Source organism: Tachypleus tridentatus, chromosome 13, assembly GCF_004210375.1.
Source record: "Tachypleus tridentatus isolate NWPU-2018 chromosome 13, ASM421037v1, whole genome shotgun sequence".
In the NCBI taxonomy this organism is placed as follows: Eukaryota; Metazoa; Arthropoda; class Merostomata; order Xiphosura; family Limulidae; genus Tachypleus; species Tachypleus tridentatus.
The window spans coordinates 252,211,784-252,228,473 of NC_134837.1; the positions used below are offsets into that span (position 1 = coordinate 252,211,784).

The 16,690-nt window shown below is 34.4% G+C and overlaps 1 protein-coding gene across 8 annotated transcripts in view; it reads left to right on the top strand.

Moving 5' to 3' along the window:
* LOC143240121 (NAB transcription cofactor mab-10-like) overlaps nt 1-16,690 on the top strand; it is a 185,443-nt gene that overhangs the window by 161,863 nt on the left and 6,890 nt on the right. For all 8 annotated transcript variants that reach the window (XM_076482033.1, XM_076482037.1, XM_076482038.1 and 5 more), the window contains one exon: nt 15,745-15,821. In XM_076482033.1, the coding sequence (XP_076338148.1) occupies nt 15,745-15,821 (77 nt within the window). The remainder of the gene's footprint in view (nt 1-15,744; nt 15,822-16,690) is intronic.

A 16,690-nucleotide genomic window follows, 5' to 3' on the forward strand; every position in this document is an offset into this window, starting at 1 on the left:
CTGTAACATGTAGAAACTTAATGCTTTAGGGTCTTTAGGGAGTCAGTTCCTCTATTATGTATGAAGTTGAAGGAGAAAAGAAAACAAAAAAAAACATAATATTAAATTTTATTACATAATTCCTCAAATAGTTATTGAAAAGACACGAAGGCTTATTTAAAACAATGCTTTATTTGAAATGACTGCTTTTCTACTTGTAAAGTTTTATATGTGCTTAATGGGAAAGTTGTATCTTTCTTCAAACCTATATTTTCCCATTGCTTTGCATTATATATAGTGAATGTAGTAACACAGAAGCTATACGTGCTCACGATATTCTCAAAATATCCAGTTGTAGCTTAATATTTTACATCTTACACTAATGCGATCAACTAGTCAATAGCTATAGTAAATCATCATGAACCATATCAGCTAGGTACTACCTATGTTTATTATTATTACAATGCATAAAGCTAGCTATCATATCAAGTAATCCTTTGTCTGTAGTTGTGCATAAAAAAAACCAACAACAAACAAGAGAAATATAAAAACTGAGAATTAGAAAACCTACGTACAGGGGTCATAAATAATTAAGGAAACAGGGCTGGAAATACTGGAGAGATTATTCACTTATACTACGTATCTCTATTTTGATTCCACTAAATGTAATTCTAGGTAACAGCATGAGGCAGAAAACAGACGTTTGTGGTTTGAGTAAATAATGTCTACAGTAGCACTAGCGTTGTTCTCTTACTTTTTATTACCCCTATTAGCAGGTTTTTAAATTTCCATTTTTTTATTTATTTTGTTTTACGATAATAAGTGCACGTAAAGAAACATTAACAAGAAAATTGAATTTAAATTCTTAATGAATTGTAGGTTAACTATTCAAGAGATGTTGATAATCGGACAAAACAAAACTTTGGTTTAAAAGTATTAGCTTACAGTGAGCTGAAAATTATAAAAAAAAAAGTATTTGTTTGGAATTTCGCACAAAGCTACTCGAGGGCTATGTGTGCTAGTCGTCCCTAATTTAGCAGTGTAAGACTAGAGGGAAGGCAGCTAGTCATCACCACCCACCGCCAACTCTTGGGCTACTCTTTGAACGACAAATAGTGGGACTGATTATTACATTATAACGCCCCCACGGCTGAAAGGACGAGCATGTTTGGTGCGAGGGGAATGCGAACCCGCGACCCTCAGATTACGAGTCGAACGTCTTAACCCACTTTTCCAAGCCGAACTACGATAAACTATATGTATATATAAGTAGATGTATAAGTATTGCGTTGATAGATTACACATTGTCCTAATTATGCATTTTTAAGCTAACAGTGAATAATGATTTAAAACCGTTCATAAAATAACCTCACTCATTCAAGAAATAGATCAGAATGCAACAGAATATGTAAGAAATTGTAAACATGTATGTCTTCATTTTCCTTTTGAAATAGTATATCAGTCAAAAAGTTTAACATGACGAAAGAAACCAAATAATCTGAGTGAGCTCGAGTTATTGGGTTTTCATTTCACTCCTGATAAAGGAAAGTCTTCTCTCCGAAAATCTCGAGATATTTGATTCATTTTGAAAAGCTAATTTTTACGTTCATATTGTGTACTTTAGAATACCATTAGCTATAAAGTTTAGAAACATATGTTAAATAATGTATATTCTCGAGTTAAAATACATTTCGTATACCAATCTAAAAAATCAATTTCTTGTGTGCATGCGCTGTAATTTATGGTTCTTAAACTCTGTGAGACAGATATATTGCAAGTCCACAAAACGCCATCTATCGACACCATTGTACCGTTGGAACATACATAAAAGTACACTGACACACTGAATTTGTTTGTTAAGCCACACTGGAGTTTCTGCTGTTTCCTTCGCAGGAGATCAAACCCTGGATTTTAGCGTTGTAATTGCATAGACTTAACCGCTGTTCGTACGTGAATATATTGAGAAATATATATGCATGAACAAAAAAGCAACTTTCTTTCTAGGAGATGATTCACATTTAAATTATTCTTTAAAAATGTGTAGCATAACTGGTATAGGTCTAAAATAACATATTACGCAGAACGTGCAGCACATCCAAAGAGAAAACCTTTTTTTTTTTAATTTTATGTACATTCGTAAAACTACACCTCTTTGTGATCTTTGCTAATGGCATTGGCGCAATATGCAACCCTGTGCTGTGTAGACCCTGCTCTAAAACAAACAATCGGAAGTAATTTATAGAGATGTCCTGTACATAAGTTTGATTTTCATTATGTATTTGCTTACTTAATGTTTTAGCTCGCGTACGTGACTAGCCAACTCAGAAAGTAAGCGAACTCTTTTCAGTTTAGTTGTTAAGATTTATGCACCCACCCATCCACCCCCAGAAAAAAAAAAGTATTGAAAATTTTTACAATTGTTTTGTTTTCGAGTCGAGTGCTTTAAAATAAGTTAATGTATATTGTGTGTGCTCACATAGATTTAAATTGAATGTTTTCGCACAAACGTTCTCAGGTATGATACCTCTGAATCAGTTGCAATTAGAAATTATATGATCCTGCTAGAAAATGAATGCCCTCCGCTAGTACAGCGGTATGTCTTTGGATTTACAACGCTAAAATCAGGGGTTCGATTCCTCTCGGTGGGCTCAGCAGATAGCCTGATGTGGCTTTGCTATAAGAAAACACAAACACACACAAAATGAATATCCACACAGTTACATATATTTTTTTCAAATCTGTAATCGAACTGTACTGAAGAAAACCGATTGGTTTACTTTCTCTGCACGTGCATCTCTCTCAATCCATGTCTTGTCTGTTGCTATAATCTAAAAAAATAGTTCCGCGTGTGTGAGCACTGTATTACACTCGATTGCCACCCCTCACTCTTTATAAATAGAAGATATGAAGCTGGTGCTTCTTTACGTTAAGCTCACTTGACTAGCACGTGGCAGCGTTTAGTTTATTAGCTTCGAAGACATCACTTGCAACACTAGAGCTCTTTTATGTTTTATCATATGAGAAGTTTTGGTTGTTTGTTGTTTTTAATCTATTATTTCGCTGTTTTTCATTTTAGTCGTAAAGTGTTTTATATCAAACTGTTTGTACGAATATGTCAGAAATATGGAAAAAAATCATCCCGTTTATTCATCAAAAAGGAAAAAAAATGTTGAACACGGAGTAGGCGCTGTACAGCAGACGTCACGAGCATTGGAAAGACGCCCGTTTTTTCATTGTCTGGTTTTTTATGTTGTCTGAGAGACATTCTGGGCCTGCATGAACTTCGCGTCCGTTAGGAGACGGAATGTGTTGCTGTGAGATTTTTTATTTTATTTGTTTACATTAACTGGTTTACGAAAGCCAGAAAGATTATGTGTATATGTAAGGTACATATTTATGTATAAATACACGGAAAGTAACGCTTTTAAAAACTATTGTTGTAGTTTTTTAGAGCTATAAGAGACCTTAGACCTTGTTTAAATGCTAATATCTTTACCTCTGTGCTTCTGCATATACACGTGAAAGTGTTACCTTTGCATAACATAATAATAAACTGCGAACATCAGCAACGGTGTGCATGGGTGGGTAATTTTTTTTTAAATCACGTAGACACGTGTCATTGTTAATAACATCTGTTTCCAAATTAATAGACCCTTATGGATTGAACTATTTTCTAGATAGAATTTAAGCACTGAACCTAATGGTTGAAACTAGTTAATACTATACGAAGATTAGGAGTTTTGTATAAGCACATTGTAGGAGCATGCGTCGTGTACATTTACGTGTTAATGAATTTTGGGGCGTCAAATACACTAATTATGGGTATTCCTATAATGTCTGTTAAGTAAAGGATGCTTACTCGCCTTTATGTTTTAATCTCGTGTCCAGTTTCGTTTGTTTACGTTCAACATTATCTATCTCATACAAACTCAGTAATTAAAGATGTGTCATAACATCACGCAGAAGTTTCGGAGTAATCTTTCATTCTTCTCGTTCAAATAATTGGATCAATATTTGGATAATTTATTTATTTTTTATCGAAAGTGTTTCCGACAGTTAAATAAACAATACCTGAAACCAACAAAGGGTTAGGAGTGGCCTAGTGATGAGCGTTTTGGAAAATCCAAAATTCGAGCTACAGCGTTGTTGAACACATTCTGTGCTTTCAGTTTTAGGGCGTTATAAAACTGACAGTCAACCTTATCGTTTAGTTCCAGGAACAGCGCAAAGCTTTAGGGCGTTATAAAACTGACAGTCAATCTTATCGTTCAGTTCCAGGAACAGCGCAAAGCTTTAGGGCGTTATAAAACTGACAGTCAATCTTATCGTTCAGTTCCAGGAACACCGCAAAGCTTTAGGGCGTTATAAAACTGACAGTCAATCTTATCGTTCAGTTCCAGGAACAGCGCAAAGCTTTAGGGCGTTATAAAACTGACAGTCAATCTTATCGTTCAGTTCCAGGAACAGCGCAAATCTTTAGGGCGTTATAAAACTGACAGTCAATCTTATCGTTCAGTTCCAGGAACAGCGCAAAGCTTTAGGGCGTTATAAAACTGACAGTCAATCTTATCGTTCAGTTCCAGGAACAGCGCAAAGCTTTAGGGCGTTATAAAACTGACAGTCAATCTTATCGTACAGTTCCAGGAACAGCGCAAAACTTTAGGGCGTTATAAAACTGACAGTCAATCTTATCGTTCAGTTCCAGGAGCAGCGCAAAGCTTTAGGGTGTTATAAAACTGACAGTCAATCTTATCGTTCAGTTCCAGGAACAGCGCGAAACCCTTGTGGCGGGAGGTGGGGTGCTGACTGGCCGTCTTTGGTATGTTTAGTAGCTCAAAACTGAAGGACAGCTAACAGCAATACCTGAAAGTTATATAAAAGTTTCCGTATTGATAATTAACTCTATGAATCGCTAAGTTGCCGTTGAGGCTCATATACCAATACATTTATGTTAGCTAATCTTTAAATACGTTCGTTGTACGAAACTACTTGAGTGACAGACAAACAGAAAGTAGGATACATCATGACTTAACTATAGAAATTGTATTTAGTGATGCACTATCTAAGGCTTAGCTTTGTGGGTCGAACGTAGCCCCTGATTATTGTGCCAGACTTCGGATCCAGGAGTCAGTCCATCGCTCGTGTATCACGATTCTGAAACAAACAAGAAAACAACAAATACGTGTTTCACAATTGGGAGCCATTTGTGCGTTATAGGAGTGACGATCAAATCTCATTGTTCGATAAAACAAGAGTTGACGTGAAGTGCTGTTGACTATCTGCCTTCCCTCTAGTCAGTCAATTCAAAATTAGTTACTACTATGCAGAGATAGTTTTACGTATTGTTGAGCACAAAGCTATACAATGAGGTGTCTGTGCTGTGCCTACCACAGGTATCGAAGACAGATTTTTAGTCTTATAATCCACCAGACTTACCGATGAGGCAAACAGCGACTATCCTTACATATTTAACCGTTGATTTCGAGAGACTTCTGTTCAAAATAAAGCATTCATTGAGCTTTGTTAAAAAAAAATTAGTTTAATTACTTTTACAAACAGCATTTGGTATCTGAAAGCCTATAGCTCACTTAACAGTCGAAAGGCTTACGTCTAATCTTGTCTGTACGAATCTTCATAGGAGTTCTTTAAATTTCTCTACTGCTTCGTTGAATACAAAACATCAAAAATGGGTGAGGATCGCACCTCCCCAGTGTACAAACGGTAAGTTTAACAACAACTAAAAATCCAGTGTTCGATTCCTCGCTAAAAGAAAGAGAAAGAAAAGTTAGGATAACCCGAAATTTAACATAATTGTACAACTGTATTCAGGCCCGGCATGGTCAACTGGTTAGGGACGCTCGACTCGCAATCTTAGGGTCGCGGGTTCGAATTCTCATCATACCAAACATGCTCACCCTTTCAACCGTGGGGGCGTTATAATGTGACGGTCAGTCGAACTATTTCTTGGTAAAAGAGCTGGCGGTGGACGGTTATGACTAGCTGCCTTCCTTCAAGTCTTACACTACTAAATTAGGGACGGCTAGCACAGATAGCCTTCGTGTAGCTTTGCGCGAAATTTAAAACAAACCATACCATCTATATCCGAGTAATACTGACTAATTATTCCGTAATTTATAGTAATAGGAGGATTTGAAATATGGTGTCAAAAGGTGAATAATATTTCGGTCACTCTCACGGGGTAAAAAGAGAAAATATTTAAACTAACAACGTAAGTACTTATGAAAGTTTTAAAGATTCGAAGCTCGAGCTTTGTGACCGATTCTGAATAACAGTATCATTTGTTTTACTCAATAGATCGATTTTATAAGAGTATTTCCTATCATTCTTATGAAACTACAGGTACTATATAAGTATCCCTCTTCCTCCCAGTGGCTAAATGGTACATTTGAGGGTTTCTAATGTTAAAAACCGGCTTACAATACTCTAGTCACCTCCCGCTGGTATAGCGGTAAGTCTACGGATTTACACTAAAATTAGGTGTTCGATTCCCTTCAGTGCACTCAGCAGATAGCCCGATGTGGCTTTGCTATAAGAAAGACACTCAATACTCTCGATGAACATATGTAACTCGTTGTGTAGCTTTGTGTTTAATAACGAACACATATATAAATCAGTGTACTCTAAAGTGGTGATTCCTGTTGTAGCAATAGGTAACACCTACTATGATTTATTTTTTCCTCTCGGTCCAACTGGTTAATATACGAATAAAGAAATTTAAAACTTTTTCGTATATCAAGAACCAGCCTAAAACGTAGGATTAATTGCACGTTTCAGAGCATGACTTTGCAGCTAATAATAAAAGAATTAAAGACGAAAGGGTAACAACAACGACTAGTATAATGTGAAGTACCACTATTCCTTCAAAAAGAGTAACTTTCCCTCTACTCTTACACTGCTAAATTAGGGACGGCTAACGCAGATAGCCCTCATGTGGCTTAGCGCGAAATTAAAAAACAACAACAAACAAACAAATTAATCGGAGATCCGTGAAAATTCTGAAAGAAACTTAGTAACTCTCTCAAACCGTCGCATAAAAATCATAAAACATTGTTGAAATAATGTTGATTATGAGCTTGAAAGGCCCGGCTTGGCCAGGTGGTTAAAGCACTCGCCTCGTAACCCAAGGGTCAGGGTCGCGGGTTCGAATCCCCATCACACCAAACACACTTTTAGCCGTGGTGGCGTTATAATGTTACGATCAATTCCACTATTCTTTGGTAAAAAGAGTAACCCAAGAGTTGGCGGTGGGTGGTGATGATTAGTTGCCTTCCCTCTAGTCTTACACTGCTAAATTAGGGGCGGCTAGCGCAGATAGCCTTCGTGTAGCTTTGCGCGAAATTCAAAAATAAACAAGCAAATAAGCTTGAAATATAATAAGGCCTAGGGAAAAACACAGCTTGGTATCCTCGTATGTGCTGAAGAAAGTTCGGTAAATAATCATTCCTTTTTTCTACTTTTTTACATCCTCGAAAATAGGGTAAGTTAGTAGAGTATTGGGCTGATTGGATTTTTACTTTACTCTATACTTTCATTCACTGTTACTTTCAACTTCCGCGAGGCATTTTGATTCAGGCCTACAGTGAAATTAAAATTGATTTTGCACCGAACGTGTCTATTAATTATTCTATCCAATCCAGATCAACATGAACGTGTCTATTAATTACTCTATTCAATCCAGATCAACATGTGTTGATGTCTGCCCATAATCATTCCAATTTATTTTAGAATATTACAACACCACTGTTCCAGTAAACTGTGGTATTGCTTTTTTGTAGGAAAACGTGGGCATTTGTCAAACACGACAGCCACAATTTAAGCCGCCATGATGACATGTTTGACGTTCCCTGAATGGAAGCGCACGTATAATTGGTCACACCACGCCAGTTAACGAATCAGAGACGTGTTTTTCAATGGCCTGTTACTTGTACAATATGGCAGCAGATTGGTATAATAATTTAGTTGTTTGTATTTTTGGAATTTCGCGCAAATCTACACGAGGGCTATCTGCGCTAGCCGCCCTTAATTTAGCAGTATAAGACTATAGAGAAGGCAACTAGTCATCACCACCCACCGCCAACTCTTGGGCTACTCTTTTAACAACGAATAGTGGGATTGACCGTCACATTATAACGTTCCCACGGCTGAAAAGGCGAGCGTGTTTTGTGCGACTGGGATTCGAACCTGCGACCCTCAGACTTCGAGTCGAACGCCTTAACACACCTGGACATGCCGGACCCCAATAATTTATTGAAAATAATATAAGTAATTGAAGAGCCTTTTTTCACTAGAATCGATCTTAAGGTGTATTATTTTAGGTGGAGGGAAGCTTTGTAAAAGGTAGAGTTAGGCATTTTTACGTATGGTCGGTCGGAAACAAAGCATTTTATTTTCTAGGCATAATCATATAAAATAAAAATTAATAAACGATGATAGCAAGAACATGGATACGAATTTAAATATTTAATTTTGATTGTTATGTACTGAACAAAGTCTAATGTCTAATGGATTAAGTTATGAACATTTTCAACTCGGCCTCCGTAATGAAAACGTTTTAATTTTTTATCGTTATTTTTTGAACTAAAATAAATAAAATCTATTATAAAACTATATTTTATTAGCGTCAGTATTTTGCATTTATATTAATCTTGTGTTATTTTATTCGTGAATAAAACGTTTATTTTAACAATTCCAGTTATAAGAACTATGCGAATGTTGAATGATTAATATGAACACGACAGATTAAACCATTCGTCTTTTATTTTCTGGAAAGACAAATTTTGTGCACGCGAAGTATTTTATGAATTTGGTTTTGTTGTACTTTGTACATAAGAGTTATTTAATCCTTATAATTTGCATACTATTTGCGTTTAGATACATTTGATGCTATACAAAATGTATTTGCGGGATTTAAGCTTTAAAGTAAAGGTTGGGATTAAAAACTAACAAGGAAATACAAAAGGGGGCATGAATAATTACATAATAACCAGATTAATATCCTTGTACCCAATGTAATGAAATTATAACCTATATTTATATCTTGATTCATGGGGACAAAGAGTGTTTAATGTACAGAGGGCGTGCATTAATCTGTGATTCAAGAACATAGCTTAAACTTTACGGTCGTTTTTTTTTTCTTCTTCTTTCGTATTTTGTGCTTAAAACATAAATGTAATGATTGCTTTAGTAACTGTTTATTAGCACGTGACACCCCACTGGGTGTTTCTTTGCTTACAGAGGTAGTAGTCACGGCTGTGCGGTGAAGTGCAACGTACGCATTCTACCCCTAAAATTAGTTTTAGAACTTGGCCCCTGTCCCTTGTTTCTCTTTTGGTTACGGAGAGTAAAGCAATTTGCTTACTGGAGCCTTATTTGCATACTGTAATTCACAATGAAAGTCGAACACAAGTAACCACCTCGTGAATATTCATCACGTGCTCTGATTAACAGCAACGACGAGTAAAAGTTTGCTAATTACATGTAGTGCGCGGTTCGTGCTTCAGTGTAATTAGTGCATTACGCTTCTCATGAGCAAGCCTGAAGAACTCAGATGTAAAACAAATTGTTGTTTTCCCTTATTCAGCGTTATTGATGTCTTTGTCACAGAAGCAAGAGAAATACACAATCAGTTCGGAATAGATAAACAATTATAGAAACCTGTCAAAGCACAAAAGTAAACGTAAAATCCGATCCGGATATAACGCATATCGTTCGAAACAATCTAAATTCGAGTCGTATGACATCACTGTTATTGATTATACAACCCACTCGATGGCAGCACCGTAATACTAAGACGAATTAATTTTAGTAATCGGCTCGTAACAAACGTGAACTTTGGTTTACACACGCACACACACATATGTGTTCGCGCTCGCATGCGCAGAATGTGAGTAGATGCGTTTCTGTTTATGATCTCTGAGATGTGCTCTACAGAATAAAAAGCAGACAAGTTTTTAATAAGTTTGATCGTGTTCACTTCTGAAAAATCTTGTCAGACGATGCACCTGCTGTGGTGTTATGTTAGTAATTAATTACAATGAAACAATCTGCACAAGAAGCCGCCATGTTATTAAACGTTCACTGTGTTTGGAACAATTCAACCACTTTTTTTGTTTGTTTGTTTAACACTGTTGAAAACTGAGTAAAATTAATTTACAGCCTTTGTAACCTTTAACCTGCCTTACAATGTTAGAATCACAAAAGTATAGTGTTAAATGCATAGTTTCGTTTCTTCTACCTTTTGAGCCCCCCGCTAGTACAGCGGTATGTCTACGGATTTACAACGCTAAAATCACGGGTTCAATTCCACTCGGTGGGCTCAGCAGATAGCCTATGTAGCTTTGCTATAAGAAAACACACACACACACTCTACCTTTTGAAGCAGTGTTTGTTCACTATCTATTGTACACGACTGTTAATACAAGTTTAAGTAGTTGTATAATATATGTAAAATGAGTTTAGATTGAGCTAACCAATAGCGAACATTTAAGGGAGCGAGGGCTGGTGGTGCGATTGCCTTCTTCATACTTTAATTTATAGGAAATAAATCAACCTATCGGAAATTATAAAAATCAAAGCCATTAAACATTAGTATAATACCTTACACGTTTCTTTATGAATCGAAGTTTCAAAGTGTGTTGACCAAGCCAGCCAGATCACGTACGTGTACCCAGTACATGCAGATATTAGTTAATAAGTTCGTCATGACTCGATTATAGGGTGTCTTTGAGTGAAGTATCTTTCCTTCCCCACTATGCAAATCTCAGATTATGGGAAATCATCGCTGAAATATAAATGTGTCTGTGTGTGTTTTTCTTATAGCAAAGTCACATCGAATTATCTGCTGTGTCCACCGAGGGGAATCAAACCCGTGATTTTAGTGAAAGTAGACTTACCGCTGTTCCAGGGGCGGACGAAATATGAATATATAAATTTACCAGATATTTTTAAAATAATTTCCAAAGTGAATGTCTTGAATTATTTAAAATAACCTTTAACCAGTATCAAACGTGTATATATATAATACAATAATGTCCCACAGATTCGGTTCTATATAAACTATATATATAATACAATAATGTCCCACAGATTCGGTTCTATAAACTATATATATATAATACAATAATGTCCCACAGATTCGGTTCTATAAACTATATATATATATGATACAATAATGTCCCACAGATTCGGTTCTACAAACATTTAACCTTCACAAGTGAACAGTATCTTACAATTTCAGTCTGTTGGATTTTGTTGGGTCTTGTTCCCTCGCCAAGTTTTGATATATCCGCCACTGAAACTAACCCATTTGTATTTAGATATAAAGTTTTGTTCAAATGAAATATTTCATATATAAAATCACAATTAAAAAAAAAACAACTGAAATTAAATTCAGTATTTGTTGGTTTGTGTGTGTGAGTTCTGTTTACTTCTTAAGGAGATAGATATGCACAGGGGTGTTTCACTCTTAAACATCCTGGACTTTATCAAATTATTGTCAATATTATTGGAGAAATAATATTTTTATGTCCATAAAAACTATCCATTGTACAATTAGATTTTCAAGAATATTTACTAGAGCCTGTGGCAATATACGAAATGTATTTTAACTTGAGAATATACATTATTTAACATATGTTTCTAAACTTTATAGCTAATGGTTTTCTAAAGTACACAATATGAACGTAAAAAATTAGCTTTTCAAAATGAATCAAATATCTCGAGACTTTCGGAGAGAAGACTTTCCTTTATCAGGAGTGAAATGAAAACCCAATAACTCGAGCTCACTCAGATTATTTGGTTTCTTTCGTCATGTTAAACTTTTTGACTGATATACTATTTCAAAAGGAAAATGAAGACATACATGTTTACAATGTCTTACATATTCTGTTGCATTCTGATCTATTTCTTGAATGAGTGAGGTTATTTTTTGAACGGTTTTAAATCATTATTCACTGTTAGCTTAAAAATGCATAATTAGGAAAATGTGTAATCTATCAATGCAATACTTATACATCTACTTATATATACATATAGTTTATCGTAGTTCGGCTTGGAAAAGTGGGTTAAGACGTGCGACTCGTAATCTGAGGGTCGCGGGTTCGAATCCCCGTCGCGCCAAACATGCTCGCCCTCCCAGCCGTGGGAGCGTTATAACGTGACAGTCAATCTTTTACCAACGAATAGCCCAAGAGTTGGCGGTGTGTAGTGATGACTAGCTGCCTTCCACTACTAAATTACGGGCGGCTAGCACAGATAGCCTTCGAGAAGCTTTGTGCGAAATTAAAAAACAAACCAAAAAACAAGCGTGTTTATGCGAGAGCACTGGCGAGTCCAGAATTTTCAGAAGTCAGATGTGTTTCGAATTACAAAGCAGAATGTTCAAATTAAGGTTACAAATTTCTTTAAATAATATATAAACACATTCTTTTCCAATTTATTATTCATAGCTTGTGTTGAAACAAATGCTCTACAGAATGTTGTTTTATGAGAGGCGATTATTATCTTAAGTCAACTTTTTTTCATTTGGAATTTATCGCATGTTTATCTCTTAAAGTAACATTCTCATCGTCTTAAATTTAGTCCTAACTTCTTCCTTCGACAGATACTATTCTTGATTATACAGTAAATAATCGCTCTCTTTTCTTTGTTTAAAATGGCGGTTCCCATGGTAACAGTTTTGTTGGTTGTACGTGAACAAAAACTGGGTAGCCTTGGTCGATACATATAATAAATAAAAACTCACATGACGACTGAGTTTTATTGGCAACAAGAAACCAACATACATGCTTATGACAATCGATCCGTTTGGCCAATCCAAGGAGAGATAGAATTTACTTTGAAATGCCAGATTAAAGTACGTACCCGGAAGTATTACAGCTCAGCCTTATTTGCTCTCTTTACTTGTAGCTTTTGAATGTTATTTTTGTTATTCTATGACCTTGACTTTATCTTATCATAACTGTAATAGTATGACTTGTATAGCACCTGTTTATTTGGAGAAGCAATGGTTAGTTTGATGTTTCAGTTGATATTGTAAATTATTCTAAAAAATCTCTTTATACTTGTTTGTAATTAGTGTGTTTCTGTTGATGAAAATAAAATGTTTCAACTTTTAGCTTTTAAAGATTAACAGGACAAAAAAAGTGTTGTTATCAAAAACGCAGACATACACCATATATGGTAATGTGGCGTCCTCTATGGGCAGATATTTACGTCAAAAAAACAATAGCGGGTTGTATTAGTCGAGAAAAACATGGATCATATTAATAAGAAATAAAAAATAATGAACTCATTCATTTAGCTGTTAGAAAACCTGTAGATCTTTTGTTATTTTTCGTGTATTCACAGGGTTACCTTTGTTTCAAGTAAAATGCTTAAATTTATTTTTTACTTGCATTTCTACGTTATATAAATATAAGCCCAACATTTAAAAAACACTAATGCTTTGAAATTGTTTTGACAAGCTTTCAAAAATATTTCAGAATTTGCATTACATTTACCATAATAACTTTCTTGATCTGATTGCAATTTGGTTGTGTGAGACTATGTATAGCCTGTCTAAATTAACTGCTAACCCTAGATGTTTGAATACCACGCAAGACGTCAAGCACTTTGTTACTTACTACCTTATGATTAAAGGGAAGTATTTTCATTTTGCTTCATTAAGTACTGTTTCGTATAAAACAAAACATAATCCTCCAACAAAATATATACATATCAATGTAAATTCACAAAGTTATTTTCAAAAATATGAACAAACTCTACATGTGCTCTCTCTGGCTTAGTGGTATGTCATTGCGACGATACTATAAAGCTCAAACACATGTCAATAACGGCAGTTAGAAGAGAACATATAACCTATTTTTTACAGTTACGCTTAAACAACAAGCAAATAATACTGTACTTTACCTGAGTAAGGGAGCATATTATGCTAATATAATAACAGGTATGCAAACAATGATTTATAAACATAAGGCAAAGTTTTTTTATGGTGGAACACATATATGCATATGTTAAGTCATCTGTAAACTTTTCCTTATGTTTATAAATCTTTGTCTGCCTTCCTATTATTATAATACTACACTTCATAAAATATCGCGACGTCCTCTATTGACAGGTATGTTTTTAAAGTTAGGGCGAAGAAAAAATAACGATTTATTAAACTAAAACATTCGAAAGAACCAACAGATAATAAGAACTAACTCTTATTTGCAGTTTTTCTGGTGTGTTTTTTACACTATCTTGTGAAAAAATAGTTTGAAATAAACTATTACTGGATGTATAAATTATGTTGCTACTAATCTTAAACGTATCCAATTTTAACATTAATAGAAAATATGCAATCTTGAAAAATAAAAGAAAGAGAATCATATAACCGAACATGATGAATTAATTTCATTTTTAAGAAAATCTTTAATTTGTTCTTTAGTTATTTAGGTTTCACAGAGAGAAAAATACTTTAAATAAACAATTATAGAAAGTTTAAAATGTTACGTACGTGTATAAACAACTAGAATAATTCCATACAAAACTATTTATAATAATTGCAATATTGATAGAGAAATATAAAGAAGGTGAAAATACATTAACGCTCCAATTGTTTATTATTAAACTCGCGTAGTCGTAAAATAAAGGAAAGTTAAACAGTTGTGTGTAAATGTATTTTAAAACTAGCGCGTTATTGGTTTGGTTTTCAGTTTCGCGCCAACTCTTGGGCTACTATTTTACCACCGAAAAGTGGGATTGACCGTAACATTGTAACGCCCCCACGGCTGAAAGGGCGAGCATGTTTGGTGTAACGGGGATTCGAACTCGCAACCCTCAGATAGCGCATTATTACTGAAATTGTTCTACTTGAACAGTATAGTTTCTAGTCTCTGTTGGGCGTCTATCAACATGAGGAAAGCTTATCTCACATTCATCTGTAATACACTTAGAATGTAGTTTATATATCAGATAAATCAATTTTGCATTTAAAACAATAATTATTCAATTATGAAAGCAGAATACTAGAAGTAATCCACCAAAGTGAATCAATTAAAGTAAACTTTCCAACAAATTCCTGAAATTTTTGTTCACTTCTCACCTTTTTCACTTAGTTACAGTGCAGATTATTAGCAAGGATACTATGAAACAAAACTGTTAATTTGTTTTTGTAATAACCTAATTAATCAGTTTTCTTAAATTTGTTACTTTTTTTAAAAATATGCCATGCACAAAATGGTTATAAAGCATGAATTTCAAAGGAATATGAACTATTTTTTTATGCTAACCTTAAACAAGGTTACACTTGAGTTCATACAAAGGAGGCCCATCATGGCCTGGTGGTTAAGGCCCTTGACTCGTAATCTGAGGGTCATGGATTCTAATCTCCGTCGCACCAAACATGCTTGCCCTTTCAGTCGTGGGAGCATTATAATGTGACACTCAATCCCACTATGTGTTGGTAAAAGAGTAGCCCAAGAGTTGGTTGTGGGTGGTAAGACTAGCTGTTTTCCCTCTAGTTTTATACTACTAAATTAGGGATGGCTAGTGCAGATAGCCCTCATGTAGCTTTGTGCAAAATTTAAACGAATTATACAAAGGATGTTTATTTTGTTATAAAAATTGAAAGTCATGTGACCATAAAAAAGAAGACCCCATGTAAAACATTAGTTATTAAAGTTATTTAACTGTATATATTATTAGTTATTAAGGTTATTTAAGTATGTATATATATATTTAATAATATTTATTGCCAAACAGGTACTCTTATAGTGGTAGAGGATATGGGCACCTTTCAAATTGCTCTGAATCAGAAAAACTTGACACTGATGACACAGGTGAAATAATTTTAATACTTTATTATGTGTGTGTTTCTATAACTTATTAGACAGAAAATATGTTAGGATCACCATAAGTTATTATATTATTACTTTAAAATATTTAAATAATAAAATACAAAAAGTAGTAAGGTTGCATATAATCATGTTGTTCAGATATAGTTATGGAAATTGTAAAAAATAAATACTTTTTTATTGTTATTATCTTGCATACTGATTGGTTGAAGGCAGTTCTCAGTAGCTTTGTTAACAAGAGGCCTTCAAGGTATTCACAGATTGAAAAACAGTGTAGAGGCAATTAATTGAAAATGTTATTTATTACAGGAAAAAACTTTTCATGAAAAGCCTAAGCAATCTTCATTCATAAAATATTTACCCTATAGTGGATTCTGGATCTGGACACATCCACACATCTATCCATAATGTTATATCACAGTTGATGTCCAACTTCTTATGATTACTTTATTTTCAGCAAGGTTTATTCATATTTACAAACTTAAAATGAGCAATAATTTACACCAAAATAAATTTCTTTCTTTCAAAACATTTCTTTAATGCTACTAATAAATGATAGAAGCTCATTTTTTAAAAGTATCATTTCAATCTGATGGTCAAAACAAAAATGACTTCCACTGATAATAATATCAAATCATTAATTGACATTATAGAACACAAAGGTGATATTATTGTTAATAAGATGATGATTATTCTAATGTCAGTATAATATTGTCAGTAATTAGTATACAAGTAGAAATTATTTTATTGTTAATATGTTAATCCCAATAATAAATCCCTTGGTAATCTGGGGTTATTTCACTTTTAGCAAGGTAAAGTCAGCAGTTAACAACTTTTGACACTATATCAGTGGA